At 40.8% G+C, this 16,725-nt stretch overlaps 1 protein-coding gene across 3 annotated transcripts in view; it reads left to right on the top strand.

The window, feature by feature from the left end:
- Window positions 1-14,914, top strand: part of CLCN4 (chloride voltage-gated channel 4) — a 44,923-nt gene extending 30,009 nt beyond the window's left edge. For all 3 annotated transcript variants that reach the window (XM_038156738.1, XM_038156717.1, XM_038156728.1), the window contains exons 9-12: window positions 1,182-1,368; window positions 4,372-4,770; window positions 9,405-9,621; window positions 11,004-14,914. In XM_038156738.1, coding sequence (XP_038012666.1) covers window positions 1,182-1,368; window positions 4,372-4,770; window positions 9,405-9,621; window positions 11,004-11,094 — 894 coding nt within the window. In that variant the 3' untranslated portion in view covers window positions 11,095-14,914. The remainder of the gene's footprint in view (window positions 1-1,181; window positions 1,369-4,371; window positions 4,771-9,404; window positions 9,622-11,003) is intronic.
- Window positions 14,915-16,725: the final 1,811 nt, after the last annotated feature.

Consider the following 16,725-nt stretch of genomic DNA (forward strand, 5'->3'; position numbering starts at 1 on the left):
AACACTACACTTGAGCTGAGTGTAGCCTTTCACTCTAAAAACTGATTTATGGCTGACAGCCCATTGTTATGCTTGTTCATGAAAAGCTCTGGTTCTTTACTCAAAATGTGATTCTTTATTTATCCTACATATTTAAAAATTGTTAGAAGTAATTGACAGTTTCAACTAGTCTGTAAAAGACCAGACCAAATAGCTTTACCCACTAAATCTAGAAGACTCAATTGAGCTGCATCAGCAAAGTTAACACAATTTGGTGGGGGCTGTAGCATCCACTGTTTTCAGCCCTAGATGCCTCTGGGCTGTGCTGATGGGGTGATTAGTTAATTTCTCTAGGAAGCTCAAGGTATATCTTCAGACTTAAAAAGATACAATGGGCTTTCCTTTCTGAAAACAGCAAAAGCTGCCTGCACCCCTTGTCACAGATCAGAATTGTCTTCTCCAGCAGGAATCACATCTCTAACTTGCTGGTGCATTTGACATCTAAGAGGAAATGCACTTATCCAAGGCAAAGTACATTTTCATTCTCTTTTTTGCCCCCTCCATTCTCATTGAAATACTGTTTTTAATGATTTGTGACTTGTCTGTATAGCAGACAACAAAGTAATGATTCACAGAGCTTCCTGGAAAATATATTGTAAACTGAGATGGAGAATTAGTTGCCTCTGAGCAGTCAGCCCCCTTTCCCTGAATTTTTATTCGTCATTTGACATTTAATTTAAAATCTGGTCTGATTTAGCCTGAAAAAGTAGTAATAAAACTATAAAGTGCTCCATCTGATAGAGGGTGAAATCAAGATGTTATTTTCAGTTAAGCTTATTCTCAATCCTATGACAGAACCATCAGCAGCTCCTGACTTCCTGCTGAGAAAGCAATAAAGGCAAAGCCAGGAACATCTTGACTTCAAAAGCCAACTATTATTCAAAAACAGCGTTTATCTCCCTAATTCAGTGGGATGCAGCAGATAGGATTCAAAATTTCTTTAATGCACCAACATTTAATAAAGCTATTAATACACATGTAGCTACATAAACTCAGTGATTGCAGAAAACTGTGTCAGACCATGGGGATCAGCCCTGTAGGCTGCCATGGGGCTATGGAAACTTGGTTCTCTTACAGTAATTAAAATTGTTTTATACTTGCCATTTTTGTCAAGGTGCTCATGTGTCTACATTTCATTCCAGATCCCTTCAGGCCTCTTTATTCCTAGCATGGCTGTTGGAGCCATGGCTGGCAGGATGGTTGGGATTGGAGTGGAGCAGCTGGCATATCACCATCATGACTGGATCATCTTCAGGAACTGGTGCAGACCTGGGGCAGACTGTGTCACGCCAGGACTTTATGCTATGGTGGGAGCAGCAGCTTGCTTGGGTACGGTCTCTGCTGGTCATCAGTTTGTGAGTGACCAACGCTGATGTTTGGGGACATGCTCTGCAGGGCCCTGTGTTGGTGTTAGCTGCTTGTGTTGGCATTTCTGGGTGCAACAGAACTTGAAATCAAGACGTGATGGGCTGAAGAATGGGCAGAGCTTCCTCTACAGGTTACTCCAGTGATCTGCCAGATAATCAGCAACAGAAAGGCTTGCAGTCATTGATGTCTGCTCCTCGTAGTCTGCCAAAAAGCAGAGAAAAGGAAAGAACAAATTTAAGTTAGGCTGCAGTTTTCCAAGCAGGAGTACTTCTGCTTGCATTTTTTCCATTTGATGTAATGAAATTCACTGTAACTGGACTAAAGCTACTTGCTTGTTTAGACTGTGCTCTCTCTCAGTGCAGGAAGAAAACATCCCAGCTTTTGCTAATTTTAAGCTACTCAGAGGCAAAAATTCTGGGTCTTATTGGCTGTGCGTCATGCTATGGTCAACTGAGCTGTATTTTGGTTTACATTTTGATCATGGGCCAATACTGGATTACACTCAATCAATAGGATTTATTGGATATAACAGCAGTGATCTGTTAACTATTAAAGCAAGATCATTGAAAAGTATCTCACATATCGAATTTCTAGCCATAGATGCAAGAAGAATGTTACAAGCATATCATCTGAGCATGTTTTTACCTGATCATATCTTTCCCCTCATGTACTTGCATATTTTATCTCCTTTTGTTGCTGTTATTGATATCATCAGCAGCATATGAAAAAATAGTGGAGAGGCATAACACATGAGTTATGTGACTGGGTAGGTTTGAAATTAAAGATGTATTCAAGGAAGAGCTGGAAATGCTCATATTGGAAAAGCAGGATCATTTGTGCCATCAATATAGAGGAAGGAAGGGTGAGATTTGCTTGAAAATTTAATGTCTGTAATGTAGATATCAGCACCTGAGCTTAACTGTCTTGATACCCCTCACGGTCAAAACAGAAAAATGAGGTATGGGAAAGATCAGTCTCATCTGCCAATACACATCTAAAACCAGGCAAATGAATAGATGAATTTGGCCTCAAAAGGGCCTGTTTTTATCTAGAGGTTATAAAGGCAATCTGGGTCATCCCTTTGGATGTGAACTCCCACAGCAGTGTAGACATTTTAAAAAAGCTATGATGAATCTTACTGTCCAAACAAGTAAAGCACTTCCTCTTTACGATAAATGATCTTAATATTCATTAAACAAATAGCACACAAAAATTTGGCTCTAAAGTTGCAGATTATCTGCTAGTCAGCATAAAATTATAGAAGCATAGAGTATGCTGAGTTGGAAGAGAGCAATCAGGATCATCAAGTCCAAATCCTGCCCATGTACAGAGCACCCCAAAAATCACACCATGGGCCCAAGTGAATTGTCTGAATACCTCTTGAATTCTGTCAGGCTTGGTGCTTTGACCACTTCCCTGGGGAGCCTGTTCCAATACCCAACCACCCTCTGGATGAAGAATCTTTTCCTGATATCTAACCTAAACCTCCCCAATACAACTTCAGGCCATTCCCTTGGGTTAACTGTCGCTGGTCACTAGAGAGGAGATCTGTGTCTGCCCCTCTGCTTCCCCTTGTGAGAATGTTGTAGACCAGAATGAGGTCTCCCCTTAGTCCTCTCCAGGTTGAACAGATGAAGGGACCTCAGCCACTCCACAAAAGGCTTCCCCTTCAGACACTTCATCATCCTTGTGGCTCTCCTTTGGATGGTTTCTAATAGCTTAATGTCTTTGTTTATATTGTGATGCCCAAAACTGCACACAGAAGTCAAGGTGAGGCTGCAATTTCTTCCTCTTTTAAAAGGTCCAAATTCAGGTGCAGTGGTTTTCAATAGTGTGGTGAGACATACAGTAGAAAGGTCACAGCTTGTACTTAAGCTGTTCTGTACTTAAGACTGTCTTGCCTGAAGTAAGAGAAATGGAGTAAGCATTAAATGATCCTTACTCTGGTATTTGCTCTCAGCTTTTCACAGTCAGAAGTTTAAGGCATTCCTCAGATGAAATTCATATCTGGATCATAGTGTTAAGTAATCAACAATCAAATATTTCTGTATGTTGCTAGATAAAAAGATCTTTTAATGACGTGTTTCTGATTGTTCTCATCTAAAATGGGGCTGTGTTTTGAGCCCTAAAAATAGCAGATTTATTACATTTACCTTTTGAACAGAGGCAAAGAAATGTTACCTAATAATTCAGAGATACATACACACTTGCCCTCAGTTATGTGATTATTTTTATCCTTTAATGTAAACTGAAGGAGAGAGGAGCTTGCTTATGAAATTAATATGGAAAGACTAGATTGAAAAATACAGCTACAACCCTGCCTATGGCTGCATGCCTGGATGGCCTCAAACCAAGTTGTACTCAGTTCAAACTGTATTACTATAGTGATAATCCAAAGCAAGGGTTTAAGCTATAACATAGCTCTTGCAGTGGCCCTAAGCTGTTCCAAGGTAGGATTTTGTAACCATGTTGTGCGCAAAGATAATGCTCAGCTTTCTCTTCAGTATGACTGCAATAGACAGGCTGGTGTGAAGGCCACCTCTCCGCGTTCCTACCTGCCTCAGTCATGGCACTTAACTGATTCTCGGAGTCATTTAGAGGGCTAATGGCAGGGTTCAATTTTACTTTCTCAAGTATCCATTAAAGCTGATTTTTTTGGCATCCTTTCTGGTTTTAAAGCTCTGTCTTTTAGCATTCATTGTTTGCTTTTCAATGCTAGCAACTTTGGCATGAGCAAGTTCCCTCAGCATTTTTGATGAAAATTGCAGTAGATGAAAAATACCTTTCTTCAGAGAAACAAGCCTAAGAGTATAAGGGCAAAGTACTCAGCATAAATAATCCATTTACATTAATTACAATAAATGCATTACATGCATTTTTGAGTGTAAGGCTCAAAAATATAAGTGAGTTGCTTAGTATGTATACCAGCACTGAGAGAAACTTGAGTCTTTTCCTTGTTGGCAGGTGGTGTTACTCGGATGACAGTCTCTCTGGTGGTGATTATGTTTGAGCTGACCGGAGGCCTGGAGTACATTGTACCTCTTATGGCTGCCGCTGTCACAAGCAAGTGGGTGGCAGATGCCTTTGGGAAAGAAGGGATCTATGAAGCTCACATCCATCTGAATGGCTACCCCTTCCTGGATGTGAAGGACGAGTTCACGCACCGCACGCTGGCGACAGACGTGATGCGGCCCAGGCGCGGCGAAGCGCCTCTCTCGGTGCTGACGCAGGACAGCATGACGGTGGAGGATGTCGAGACACTGATCAAAGAGACCGACTACAATGGCTTCCCAGTGGTGGTTTCCAAAGACTCAGAGAGACTTATTGGATTTGCACAGAGGCGAGAGCTGATCCTTGCAATAAGTAAGTAGAGTGTCAGTGTCCAAAAGATTGATTTTGAAAGGAGTTTAAACAAGATAGGAGGTTAACAGCGTTATTCACCTTGAAGAATGGATAAGCAAGCACCAAATCTAACTTTTTCTTCAAATCTAACTTTTACTGGTTAGTAGGACATGAAAGCTTTTCTATTGCATCATACCACCTGATAGAATTTTGTGGGCTTGACCTTTGTGGGCTTAATTTTGCTGTCACTCAAAAGAGTAAAATAAAATTCTTCTAGAGACAACAGAGAGAAACTGAACTCATACGCCAGAATTTTTGTCAGAACCAGACCAAAAGTCAATGCAGTGATCAGTTTCTTTCCCTCTCCATGGGCTTCCAGAATGGGCTGGGGCAGTCATGAACTTTGGTCACCCAGTGATGAAATAGCCTGTGCTCCTTTCTGTTGCTCTGTCTCAGTTTTTCCTCACATGCAGGCTTTTAGAGCTACAGGTGGAAAATTTTCAGCACACAATATTTTTTGCAAAGATGGCATTTTGTCTGGCAATTTTGTCTGGCATCCAGTGGATAGCTGGCTGGTTGCCTGAGAGTGTGAGTCCAGGTCATTAAAGATTTTGACTGTCAGGTCCTTTCTTGGTTGATCTGATGACTGAGTGGGGATTGAAGAACAAGTGTGTTGGATGAAAGCAAGTTTTTCCACCTCTTCTGGACCCAGGGCGTCCAGAACTGCAGAGGTCTGCAAGGCTGGCCCACTGTCTGCTCCCAGTTCTGGCAGTCCTGTGGTGTTGAGGGCCAGCTGGGCAGGCAGGCAAGATGCCATCTGGGCATGGTTGCCTTGTACTTTGCAGGGGAGTGGAATGTCTGGTATATCCAAACCTCCTTGACATGGAATTATTCTTCTCTGCATGGTTTTGTTTCATCCCTGTTGTTCAGGCACCTTAAAAAAGCTGTTGTCTCTGATGGAAATTCACATATTTTTCAAACAAGAAAATTTGTGCTATTTTTGAAGGTCACTTTCCAGCTCAATTCCCACAAAGCTAAAACAAAAATTGAAGTCTTTAAAGCACATGCTTTAGATGTATTTAGCTTACTCTGGGTCTGTCTTTTATTCTGCCCATGCCATGTCATGGCTTTAACACTGGGTGCCTTCCTAAGTTAATAGTCTTTTGCACCTCCTTTTCAGGAAGGTATGTCAGTGGGAAAATTGCATGGACTGAAGATGCAGAGCCCTCACTTTAAAATCAGAAAGACCAGAGGCTGCTTGAAGTCAGTCAAAGAATTTTGAGGAACTGAGTCTTTTGTTTCAGGTTGTCAACAGTAGTGTGGCTGAATGGTCTTGCCAGAAGATGTGAGAAAATGTCAGGCTTTGAACTGACAACAAAAAAATCAGTTAAAATTAAACTCAGTAAACATTTAGATCAAAATACTTTCCTGTTCAAAAGTTGTTTAACATCTGCCTTTTTCAGAGGAAAAGGTACTGTCTCCTGATCAGTTCTAATTAAGAGCATCTTTTATAGAAAATGAGACAGAACTTAGATTTAAAATTAAATTGTTACATGCATAAATAAGTTTTATAAAATCCTCAGCCACCAGTGGTATTTGAAAACCCTCTTCACCTTGGGCTGAGTGTGACTGCTGTCATTCTGTGCTGACACTATGATAAATGGTTAATCTTTCCAGTATGGTGTCCTTTGTGTCCTTGTGACTTAAAATCTGGATTTGGTTTCAAAAGACACAGTATATGGCTCCAGTACAGAGCAGGGCAAACCATGCTGGCAACCTTCTGATTGCTAATCCTCTTTCTCTGAAGTTGCTTTGCCTGAATGTCAGAGTTGGTATTGTTGATCACTACCACAAGGGTAGCTAATGTGTTCTGAACCTCCACCTCAGCTTGCTTCGTGGTTGTGAGCATGGAGCCATACACCAATTTTCCTTAAGCCATAAAATTTCTTACCAAGACAGAAATATCACACATGGTGAAGCATCTCTGATTTACCTGTTCAGGTTCACCTGCTCAGCCTGACAAAGATACTGGAGTTACATCTCAGAACATAAGCCCCATCTGTGCAGCACTTCAGCCAGGGAACGAGGTCTTACCAAAAGCAGAGTCAGGCCCACTCCAGTATCTCTTGTTTCGTGGCATTGTTCTCTGCAGAATGCCTCCCCAGTTTGAACTAGCTCTGGCACCTCTACATAAGAGCACTTTGCACTTCATAGAAACATGGTTTCAATCAGTAATTTCATCTTCTTTCTCAGGCCAAATTAATTGTGCATCAGTAGTATGGTGGTCCAGGGAATACTCTGGGGAAGTCCTCCAATTCCCTCACACATCTGCCTTCTTGGATGAAGGCAATAGCTGCTGAGTCTTGTGTCAAATACCCATTCCCACAAAGGTATCTGCCTCATGATTTACCCCTACATAATTTCTTTCCTGCTGAGTGGAGCAATGAATGCATCAAATACCTGTAAAGTGAATGGCAATGCCATTTCCAATTGCTCAGCAGCATCCTCGGGAGCATTGTGTCCTTCCATTGATCCTTGTTGAGTAGGTAGGCAGGTGGGCTGGCAGAGTCACCCTCTGGGAAGAGGCGTCTACATTTTAGATGACACCTCCTTTACAGTCGTACAGAGGGGGGTTTTTGGCACTGTAAAACTTTTCTTAAATTTGGTCAGCTCCAGAGGCACCATGCAAAAGGCAGAGCCTTGGACAATAGCCAGGTGGCCAGTATAATATGCTTTTCCCAGTGTGGAGTTGAGAGATCAACATAGTTGATAGAGTCTGTGAAATGTGAACCTCTGAATATGAGAGGCTGTTTCACATTTGAGAGAATGAATTCACTCTCTAGCTATGACAAGAGCCTGCATAGATGGCTCTGTAAAACCAGACATTGTCATCCATTTGCCTTGCTCTTTCTGTTAATCTGCATCTGTTTTTCTTACCCACTGACTGCAAAAATGGTCTGCTCTTCTGTTTTACCTTTACTCCCACTCCCCCATCCAGTGAGACTGCATACAAAATCCACCATTTTTCTGATGCCACCGAATTTACTCCATAGTACTACATCATTCAGATTTCTCTAGAGAGGTGTTTGACATGGAAGAGTGAAATCATGGCTTTGGCTAATCACTGTTGTTCAGGGTCTGCTGCCTTGGGAACAGCAATGTGGTAACCAAAATGCTTGGCCCTATTTCTTAGGGTGCAGCTTTGGGAAGGAAATACCTAGCTGTCAAAGGTTTTTATCAAAGGGTGGGAGTTACCTTCAGTTTGATTAATGTTACCTCTTAGCACAGATCATATATCAAAGAATTTTGCAGGCATATTCACACTTGAAATTGGATGTATGAATTGAAACAAGCTGAGACAAAACTAACATCATTCCTGTAAACTGCAATAGGGTTTGTAATATGTGGGGTGAGAAGGTTGAGAATCACATACTGTACTGATGTTAGGTTTGAGCCAGCACTGCTCCAGTTCCAGAAATATTACAAGACAATGATCGTTAAATGCAAAAAAAAAAATTGCAGCTGAAACATGTTGGAAACCATCACTGTCTACATGACAAGTCACAGGAGCAGGTTTCTCACTCTGATTGATGGCAGAGAGTTCCAAGACTATTTACTTATGCTTGGAGTATGAGTTCAAGAGCAGAAGCAACCTATGTTAATTGAAAGTAAAAATTTAACTATTTCCAAGAATTTATTAAGAAAATAAAAAGTTAAACCCTCGGAGCCAAACACACAATATGCTTATTCTGGGGAGTGAAAAGTTGTCTGTCATTTGGAAATCTGTCTCATATAATGTTTATACCCAGTAGTGTTGAGTAGAAATGAGGTAAACACTACAAAGAAAATAAAGTACTCCAATGGTAAGTCTTGGGGCATGCTTTGAGTAGAAGGCTTATACTGATTATGCAAACTCCAGATGTAGCAATGTTCACTTCATAGTTTGATCCAAGTATTAATGATAGCTTTTGAACTTCTGAAAATGGTCACACATGTGCTGTTTACTGCTATCCTTTTCCTGCCTTTACTATTTTCCTTTAAGTAGGAAGCTAATTTATTTTTCCTTTTTAAAATCTAGATACCCAAATTATTTAAGGCATTAAGTGTAAACCCACAAAGTTTACCCTGCATGCCAGCAAGGTGTGCTGATCTAGAAAAAACCCCACACCACCCCTGGATCCCTGGAATGTGAATTTGTCTCTCCCCAGCTTTGCGTTCATAAATCCATTCACCATGTCCACATTTTCCCAAATCCACTGAAAAGTTTTGCTCCAAGCCAGCTGGGATCTTACTCAGCTGTTGACTCCACTCATTCAGACGTGTAATAAAGTTTCTGTTATGACTCTCACAATGGAGGAAATTACATACAGTGATTTGAATTTGACAGAAATTGGATTAGTGAAGTTTGTGAATGCAATGAGCTGCATATTTATTCAGAAAAGCATTATCTCAACCAAGGAAAAGTATGTGCCTATAAAACTACAACGTTTGCTTTGAGGGAGCAATGTGTCAAGGAAATTCAGGGTTACTCAGTGACCCAAATTTCTGGGACTTCAGTACATTAAAGACAAAATCAAACCTTGTTTTCCAAAGGAGGGGTTATTTTTTACTACCAAACTTAATTCACTATCTACACCAATTTTTGTGTTGCACAGAGAATGCTAGACAGCGCCAGGATGGGGTGGTGAGCAACTCCATCGTGTACTTCACCGAAGACCCCCCAGAGCTGCCACCCAACAGTCCCCACCCGCTGAAACTGCGGCGAATTCTCAACCTGAGCCCCTTCACCGTCACCGACCACACACCCATGGAAACTGTGGTAGATATTTTCCGGAAGCTTGGACTCCGGCAGTGTCTGGTGACTCGCAGCGGGTGAGTAGCTGACAGACAAGTGAACATTTTTATTTTGTCTTATTTTGTGAATGGATGAATAAGGGAACCTCGCTCACGTCTCTCCAGGGCAGCAAAAGAAGTCAAACTCGGAACCAAAATGGTGCTTGCAGGGTGTTACATTTCATTCTGCTCTCCCAAATCCTTAGTGTATTCTCATTTAGATAAGGTAGAAAATAAATACAAAATAAACTGTTCTGACTTACACTAGCATTCAGTTTTCAGTAGAGGCAAATCTGGCAAGCAGTATTGTTTGCAAAGAATATGCTTGCTTTGAGACAACCAGCTAGATTAGATGTTTGTGAAAATTGTGATAAAGGTGTCACTGGAGGTAAATTACTCTTTTCAACTTTCTTTATTGGATAATGGAAAGGTGTGTAAACCAAAGGCCCTCAAACAACAGCTGAAGGAGGTGGGCAAACATGAAATTAGGGGAATAAAAAGCTGCACCATGTGGACTAGACATAACATCCCACAATTCCTATGGAATTTGAGATATTTGGGCATCATGGCTCATCCCAGGATCTAGTGACAGCCAAACCACAACCATCACTTCCAAATGTGGAAGACTAAAACTAATTCTTCTGTTAAAGAGTCTTTTATTCAAAAATACTGCATATCAGTTGTTACTGTCAATGCAGTATCCTCAGCATTAAGAAAATAAGAACCATTATTGGGACACAGATAAAGGTTCTGGTTTTAGGTGGCTGGATTCAGAAATTTATGTCTGGAGTTTTAGAAGTTACGTGAAATGAAAGGTGGCAAAACTGTTAACAATGACACAGTTTCAATATTCAGTGCCTAATGGTCTTCAAGGACTGGAAGTAAAAAGCCCTTGAATACTAAAGGTTATGAAATTTTTTGACTCTTGGGGCCAGACATCCCATAGGCCTCATCTTCCTTGACAGATATAACTCATTTAAGTTCTCATAAATGAGAAATTATCATTTAAATTTGAAGGAATTATGCTGTCAGGCAGTGAGAGTTTCAGAAACCCTGCACTTTAGCTTACTTTGTGTACTACCAAGCACTGATACCTTGGGTTTGACTGCTGGTTGTCACAGCCTGAGCCTAAAAAAAAATATATTATTTTGTTGTACCAATTATTAGTTGTTGTAGCTCCTCACTCAGTCATGTTCCCAACAACAAGAGGTAATAAGCCAAAGTATTTCACTTAATTATCGTGGCTGGGGTAGTAGAAATACATGAGATGAGAATACTTTTATAAAAAGATAATGATTGGGGAATACATGAGATGGACAGTACTGTATGGAAGCACTCACAAAATGTCCCTGCAGCTGAACAGGGAAAAAACCTGGGTGATATATGAGATTATTGACCTTTCACTTCCTTTTCTCCTATAGGAGGCTGCTGGGTATCATAACCAAAAAGGATGTATTAAGACATATGGCTCAAATGGCAAACCAGGACCCTGAATCTATCATGTTTAACTAGACTGGTAAAGAAGAAGAAAGTAACCCCACAGGAATCCCTTCTAGATTAACACGAAGGCTGTGTTTGCTGTTTCATCTTGCTTAAAGAGAATAAGGTAATGTATATGAGGAATGGCCTGATATGCCTCTGACAGAGGGAGTGGCTGCAGGACAGCGCTTATTTAATAAGGAAGGCAGTTTAGAAGCTCTGAGCAGCTGCAGACATCAAGCTGTGTTTCCTTGAGGAAGTGAGGAATGAGGTTCCCAACAGCTCAACTGGAGCGCTGGTAGGTGTAAGTGATGCGGGGCTTAGAGGGAAAGAGCCACGAGCACCACTGGGAGGCATCAAGGTCCCAGTAACTTCTGAGGCAGGTGTGAAGAGTAGCAGACACTGTTAATGTACAAGCTGCTGAGAGATAGAAAGGTTTGTGTTCCAAGCCAGAGAGTGTAGATGAGTAATGTCAGTTGCTTTTGTTACTGGAATCATGGCTATTTGTTTGCTACTGAGTTATACCATTTTCATGATGGACAAAAATTGTAATTTTTTAAATGAAAGACTTTGTCATCTTCATTTATTTTGTAAATGTTTAATGAATCAAGACTGGAGTTAAGTCTTAAGAAAAGAGTAAGATTACACCTCAAATCACTTTAAAATGTAGTGTCCCTTGCTCCCTGCTTTAGTCTTTTGAATTTTATACTGCTTAGCATTTCTGTCAACCAGCTTTCCCTTATAAATGTTGAAATGGGATTTATTTGTAAGAATTTATTATCTCTCTATGCAATTTTGCATACAAGTACTGTAAAATTTAGTATTTTGTGGTTTGCTGTGGTAACTGAAAAAACATAGAAGCCCATAAAATAGTTTTCAAAAGCACTAAAAGGACAGTGGTTCTGTCTCTCATCAGTGTTAGTGACAAGAGATTGAATCCCTCACTGTCTTCCCTTATGTACATTACAATTTTTCACAAATGAATGATGTTCTGGATTGATTCTTGGTTGTCCACTTAGGTCCTTTTTGTCATTGCTCTTTCTTGGCATTTGTCTGTACTTGCCAAGAGATGGCTGAAATTAATTTAACAGTCACAGACACTTATTCTGTAAGACATCTTCTTTTTATGCACTTGTCAGTCATAGGACTGTGGAATTCCTCTCCACAGCACTGTGACTGGATAAGATCAGAGGGACTGAGAATGCAAATGATCATAGGAAAGCTTTAAGTATTTATCTGTTTGCACCAAGAACACAAGATTTACCAGACCCTGGTAGAGACCTCTAAGTCACTCAGGTAAAAATGTTAAATTTTCCTAAACCCTTGTTCTGGTCCTCTGTGAGATAAAGAGGGTCAACCCTTTAGTAAATACTGCTGTCTGCAACAGAATACCAAATTGTACTCTCTGTAACACCTAATTCACACTGCCCTGAGTTCATAGATGTAAACTTAAAGATTGGAGAAAGGTTGCGCTCTGGATCCACCTCAGACCTCCTGGTCTGAGGCATCTAGGCATCTAAGACCTTTGGCATTTAGGCATCTAAGACCTTTGGTATTTTTGTTAAAATTCACCCAGTGGTGTTTGAATGCTCCTCATGGACAGAGATGACCTTCCATGCCAGAACAGCCTGTTGCTTACTCCAGCCCAAACCCAGACTGTTGATCTAACATGTGGGCAGCGTGCATGATAAGTGTGTCCCTGGACTGAGATAGCTGCTCAGGTGCACCCTGAGTTAGATGCCGAAGTTCTATGTCACAAATTCCTCCTCTTATCTCCGGTGACCCTGCTTCCTTCTGGCATGTGTCCCACTGCATTCGCACAGAGTATGGCCCCAATTGCTGAAGCAAAAGAAACGGAAGTAGAGGGATAATTTTAATCTGTTAAGTACTCCACTTAACAATGGTGTTTGCAACAGACTGACATAAATATACATAGCTCTGGCCAAAGCCCGTAAATATTTCAGTGTATACTTTTTGTTAACTGAACAGCTGCAGTACAATGTATAATTATAGGGATAATATTAACACCATGTAAACTATAGGACTGAGCAACCCCTTTCCTCTGAAAATAGGAAATAGAACATAATGTGATTATTTCTTACATTTTTCTGTGAAGCTGCCAGCAGCCAAACTCATAAAAAACCAACCAAGTCAACAACAATGCTCATAAACACTAGATTCCCTCATTTGAACAGAGAAGCCATCATAAAATCAGTTCTTTCCCACAACCGAATCCAAATGGGGCTTTATACAATTGTCAGTCTTTACCCATAACTTCTAGAATCTAAGGGATGTGTAGACTAAGCTAAAAAGGCTGACTTTTGAGAGCAATCTCATTCTTGGATTAAAACTGCACGACTATGTTCTACTTTCCATGTTTGCTAACAGCAACCAATGTAGTGTATCAACACTGAAAAACATTATAATTTTATGAGAAAAACACATGGACTTGCCCAGCTGAGGTTAATCTGGCTGTGAATACAAATTCACATATGTATTGACTTGTCTTATCAGGTTAAACTCAATCTGTGGTTATGCATCGGCGTAGACTTGTGTGGTTAATTCCCATTAATACCCAGAGGCCTGATATACTGAAACCAAGTCACCCCTGTGATAGCTTGTTGCCTTGCCTTATTAGACTACTTAGGAGGAGCCCTCAGGGCTTAAAAACAAGACCCAAAAAATCAACATGATTTGTGGCAAGCACCAGCAGAAGGAATTGAGATTTATGTAGTTGTTGTGAATGCAGTTTGACCCTGGACTACCACCCAAGTAAAAGGCAGGTAAATGGGTGTACAGCTCTCTTCTGTCAAACACATTCCTCTCTAGATGGAAAGCTTTAAATACCTAAGGGGTCAAGGGAAAAACCTTTGGACATGTAACCATGTAGTGCTGCTCCTTGTTCCAGTGTCTGTTCGAAAGATGTTAAACCAGAGCAGGGGCTGCTATCTGGCTGTCCAGGAATGGCACACTCATGGCTAACTTCAGCTGCTTGGTGTTATCATCAAGGCTGAGGTGGATGCTAGAATGACATGGAAGGCTTTGAGACTGGACAGACTTTGCTAATTAGAAGACTTCCTCCATGCTACAGCCATTATTTCTCTTCACACTGGTGTCTGAAAGGGAACACTGTTAATATAAATTAATAACATGCATATCTCAAAAAATGCAGTTATGATGTAATGATTTATTTCCCCATAACAAGCCCATTATCAGGCACTGTTTTCCATCTGTATTCCAAAATTTGTTTCAGAAAGTACTGAATAGACTCCAAGGGGCATAGATCTCAAGCCTATTTTTTTGAATTTGTAGAGCTCAAGGTAGTCACGTAGCATTATCAATCTGAGTTACATGAGTATTTCAGCATATACTGCTGACTTTATGCAACCTCAGTTCAGTCCTTCAAGCAGCTGGCCTTCAAAAATGCCCAACTAAACTAAACAAGGGAATAAAAATCTTTGAATGATGGAGGTTCAGTATTGTACCTTTGTTTTGCATGAACTGTTACATGAAGTTACATTCAACTTCTGATGTGTACTTGAAGCAATCTGTACTGGAAAGTTTAATAATAAAGTACAGAAATGGATGACATTAGAAAGACCCTTTGGCTGTCCCAGTGACACTAATTATTAATTCTTATACTTTGAAGAAGCAGAAAAAGAATGTTTAAGGATTACAGAAGACTCACTGATTCTGTGTTTGAATGACACTATATTTATGACTATAGTTTTGCTTTGGCTCCGTTTGTTGTTTTGGTTTTTTTAATTGTAGAAAACAGTGTATCTGTTGCACCTTATAAAAAACAATGTTTGGACTCTATTTTTAAAATAAAACTGACTTACAGTACTGCAAACATTTCTTGGATATCTTATTAATTAGAAAAGTATTTAACTTAATGTCTCTATGATTTTTATGTTTCCTTTTCTCTCTTTTAGGGATAACTCCAGCCTGAGTTCTAGAGATCTAGGATATCCAATTAAATTATAGGTTAGGTAATATTAAGAAGGGAGTTAGTAAAGTTCACGCAGTAGACTTCAGAGAATCAGTCTTGACAGCTGGCTATTTTATTTTCAGAGAAAAATGTTTTTTTCTTCAGCATGACAAATACCTTAGAAATCTAAAAAGAGAAGAAAAACCGTTTATCTAACCAGGTTGCTCTGCCTACAATGATCATGAAACTTTAAAACTAGAGGTTGCGGAGCCCCTATGATATATTTTTTGTATACAGTTTTCAATTGCACTTTAATTCAAAGCTAAGATCAAAGTCTGAAAATGACAGGTTCAATCACCCGCCTTTAATTGGATCAAACATACCGTAAATCTCTGTCAGAGGCTAAATTCTAGGTAGTAGCAAAGAATATGGGCTTGATCCTGATCAACACTATTTAAGGTGAACGTGCCAGCAATATCCTAGCTCAAATTAAACTACTCATTTCAGAAACTGGTTTTGGCAGTCCCATGGCCTTCAACTCATTCCATGGATTGCTGTGCCCTTAACACAACCCAAAGCACACACCATAACACAGGAGTCCTCAGGCATGCAGCAACTTCAATAAGTAGTAATAATTCCTGTAGTTTGTATTTGGTCATGGGGTTCTGAACATTAGACCTACCTGTCATCACTTGTGGTGGCACAGCTGGGAAATGGAATAGAAAATGTTCAGAGGCATTCAGCACTGCCGTGGTGCAGCTGTGCTCCACATATCCCGGCCTGCCCTCCATTCAACCAAACCAAGCAGCCTGTTATCATCCATGTGCCTTCTTGCTCCTGTAGGGGAGGCTCTTCCTCCACATCTATTTCCTACAAGCTGTATTATTCCCTTGTGCTGTTCTGCTCCTCTGCTCCAAATGTGACCTTGCTTCTTGCTCCTCACTGCTGTGGTGGTTCACTATGCACAATCTCACAGACACTGTATGCCAAATAAGAAATGTGCATCTCCAGTGGAGGGCCTCCACTTGTGGCAGACAGGATTTAGCATTGCTGCTTCCTGGAGGACACGGCAAACGCAGTGTTGCTGGAATGCTGCACAGTTTTTTGATTGGTTTTTGGCCTGCTATCTCAGGATCTGGTTATTGAGTCATCTCTGCTGGATCAAGGTGCAAACAGTAAGTGTCAAGTAGAGAGAGACAGAAGAGAGCAGGGCAAAGAGAAAGAGAGTGTGAGAGAGAGACTAAGCAAAGATATCACCACCATGTGGAGTCCCGTGATGTCCTGCTGGACCTTCTTCATCCTGGCCTGCTTGCTGGTGGGTGTTCCCGTGTTCTTGTGGCGGTACCACTTTTACACAGTCCAAGTCCTTGTTATCCATAAGGCATGGGTGCTGTTCCCACCCAGCATGGGATGGCACTTGTGTAAGATACTTCCTTTCTCACAGTTTGCCTTGGTGGGAGCTTTTGTCCAGAAGATTACCTAGATCTGCCTCACCAGGTCTGGCCCCTTTCTGTTGTTGCTGTCAGTGCTTTTCCCACAGTTTGCACAGCGGAATTTTGTCCAGTGTGGTTATTCCAAACTTTCACCTCTGGTTAGGTCTGGTATTACTGCCTTCCTTTTTGCCATCTGTGGTTATTCTAAGGTCCTGTTGTGGTGGCTTCCCTTGTAGCAACTTTCTTGTTTGACAGTGTTTGGGACTGTTCGTTGTGCTTCTTGAAGTCCTCACCCTATCT

The sequence above is a fragment of the Motacilla alba genome, chromosome 1 (genome assembly GCF_015832195.1).
Source record: "Motacilla alba alba isolate MOTALB_02 chromosome 1, Motacilla_alba_V1.0_pri, whole genome shotgun sequence".
Taxonomy (NCBI): Eukaryota; Metazoa; Chordata; class Aves; order Passeriformes; family Motacillidae; genus Motacilla; species Motacilla alba.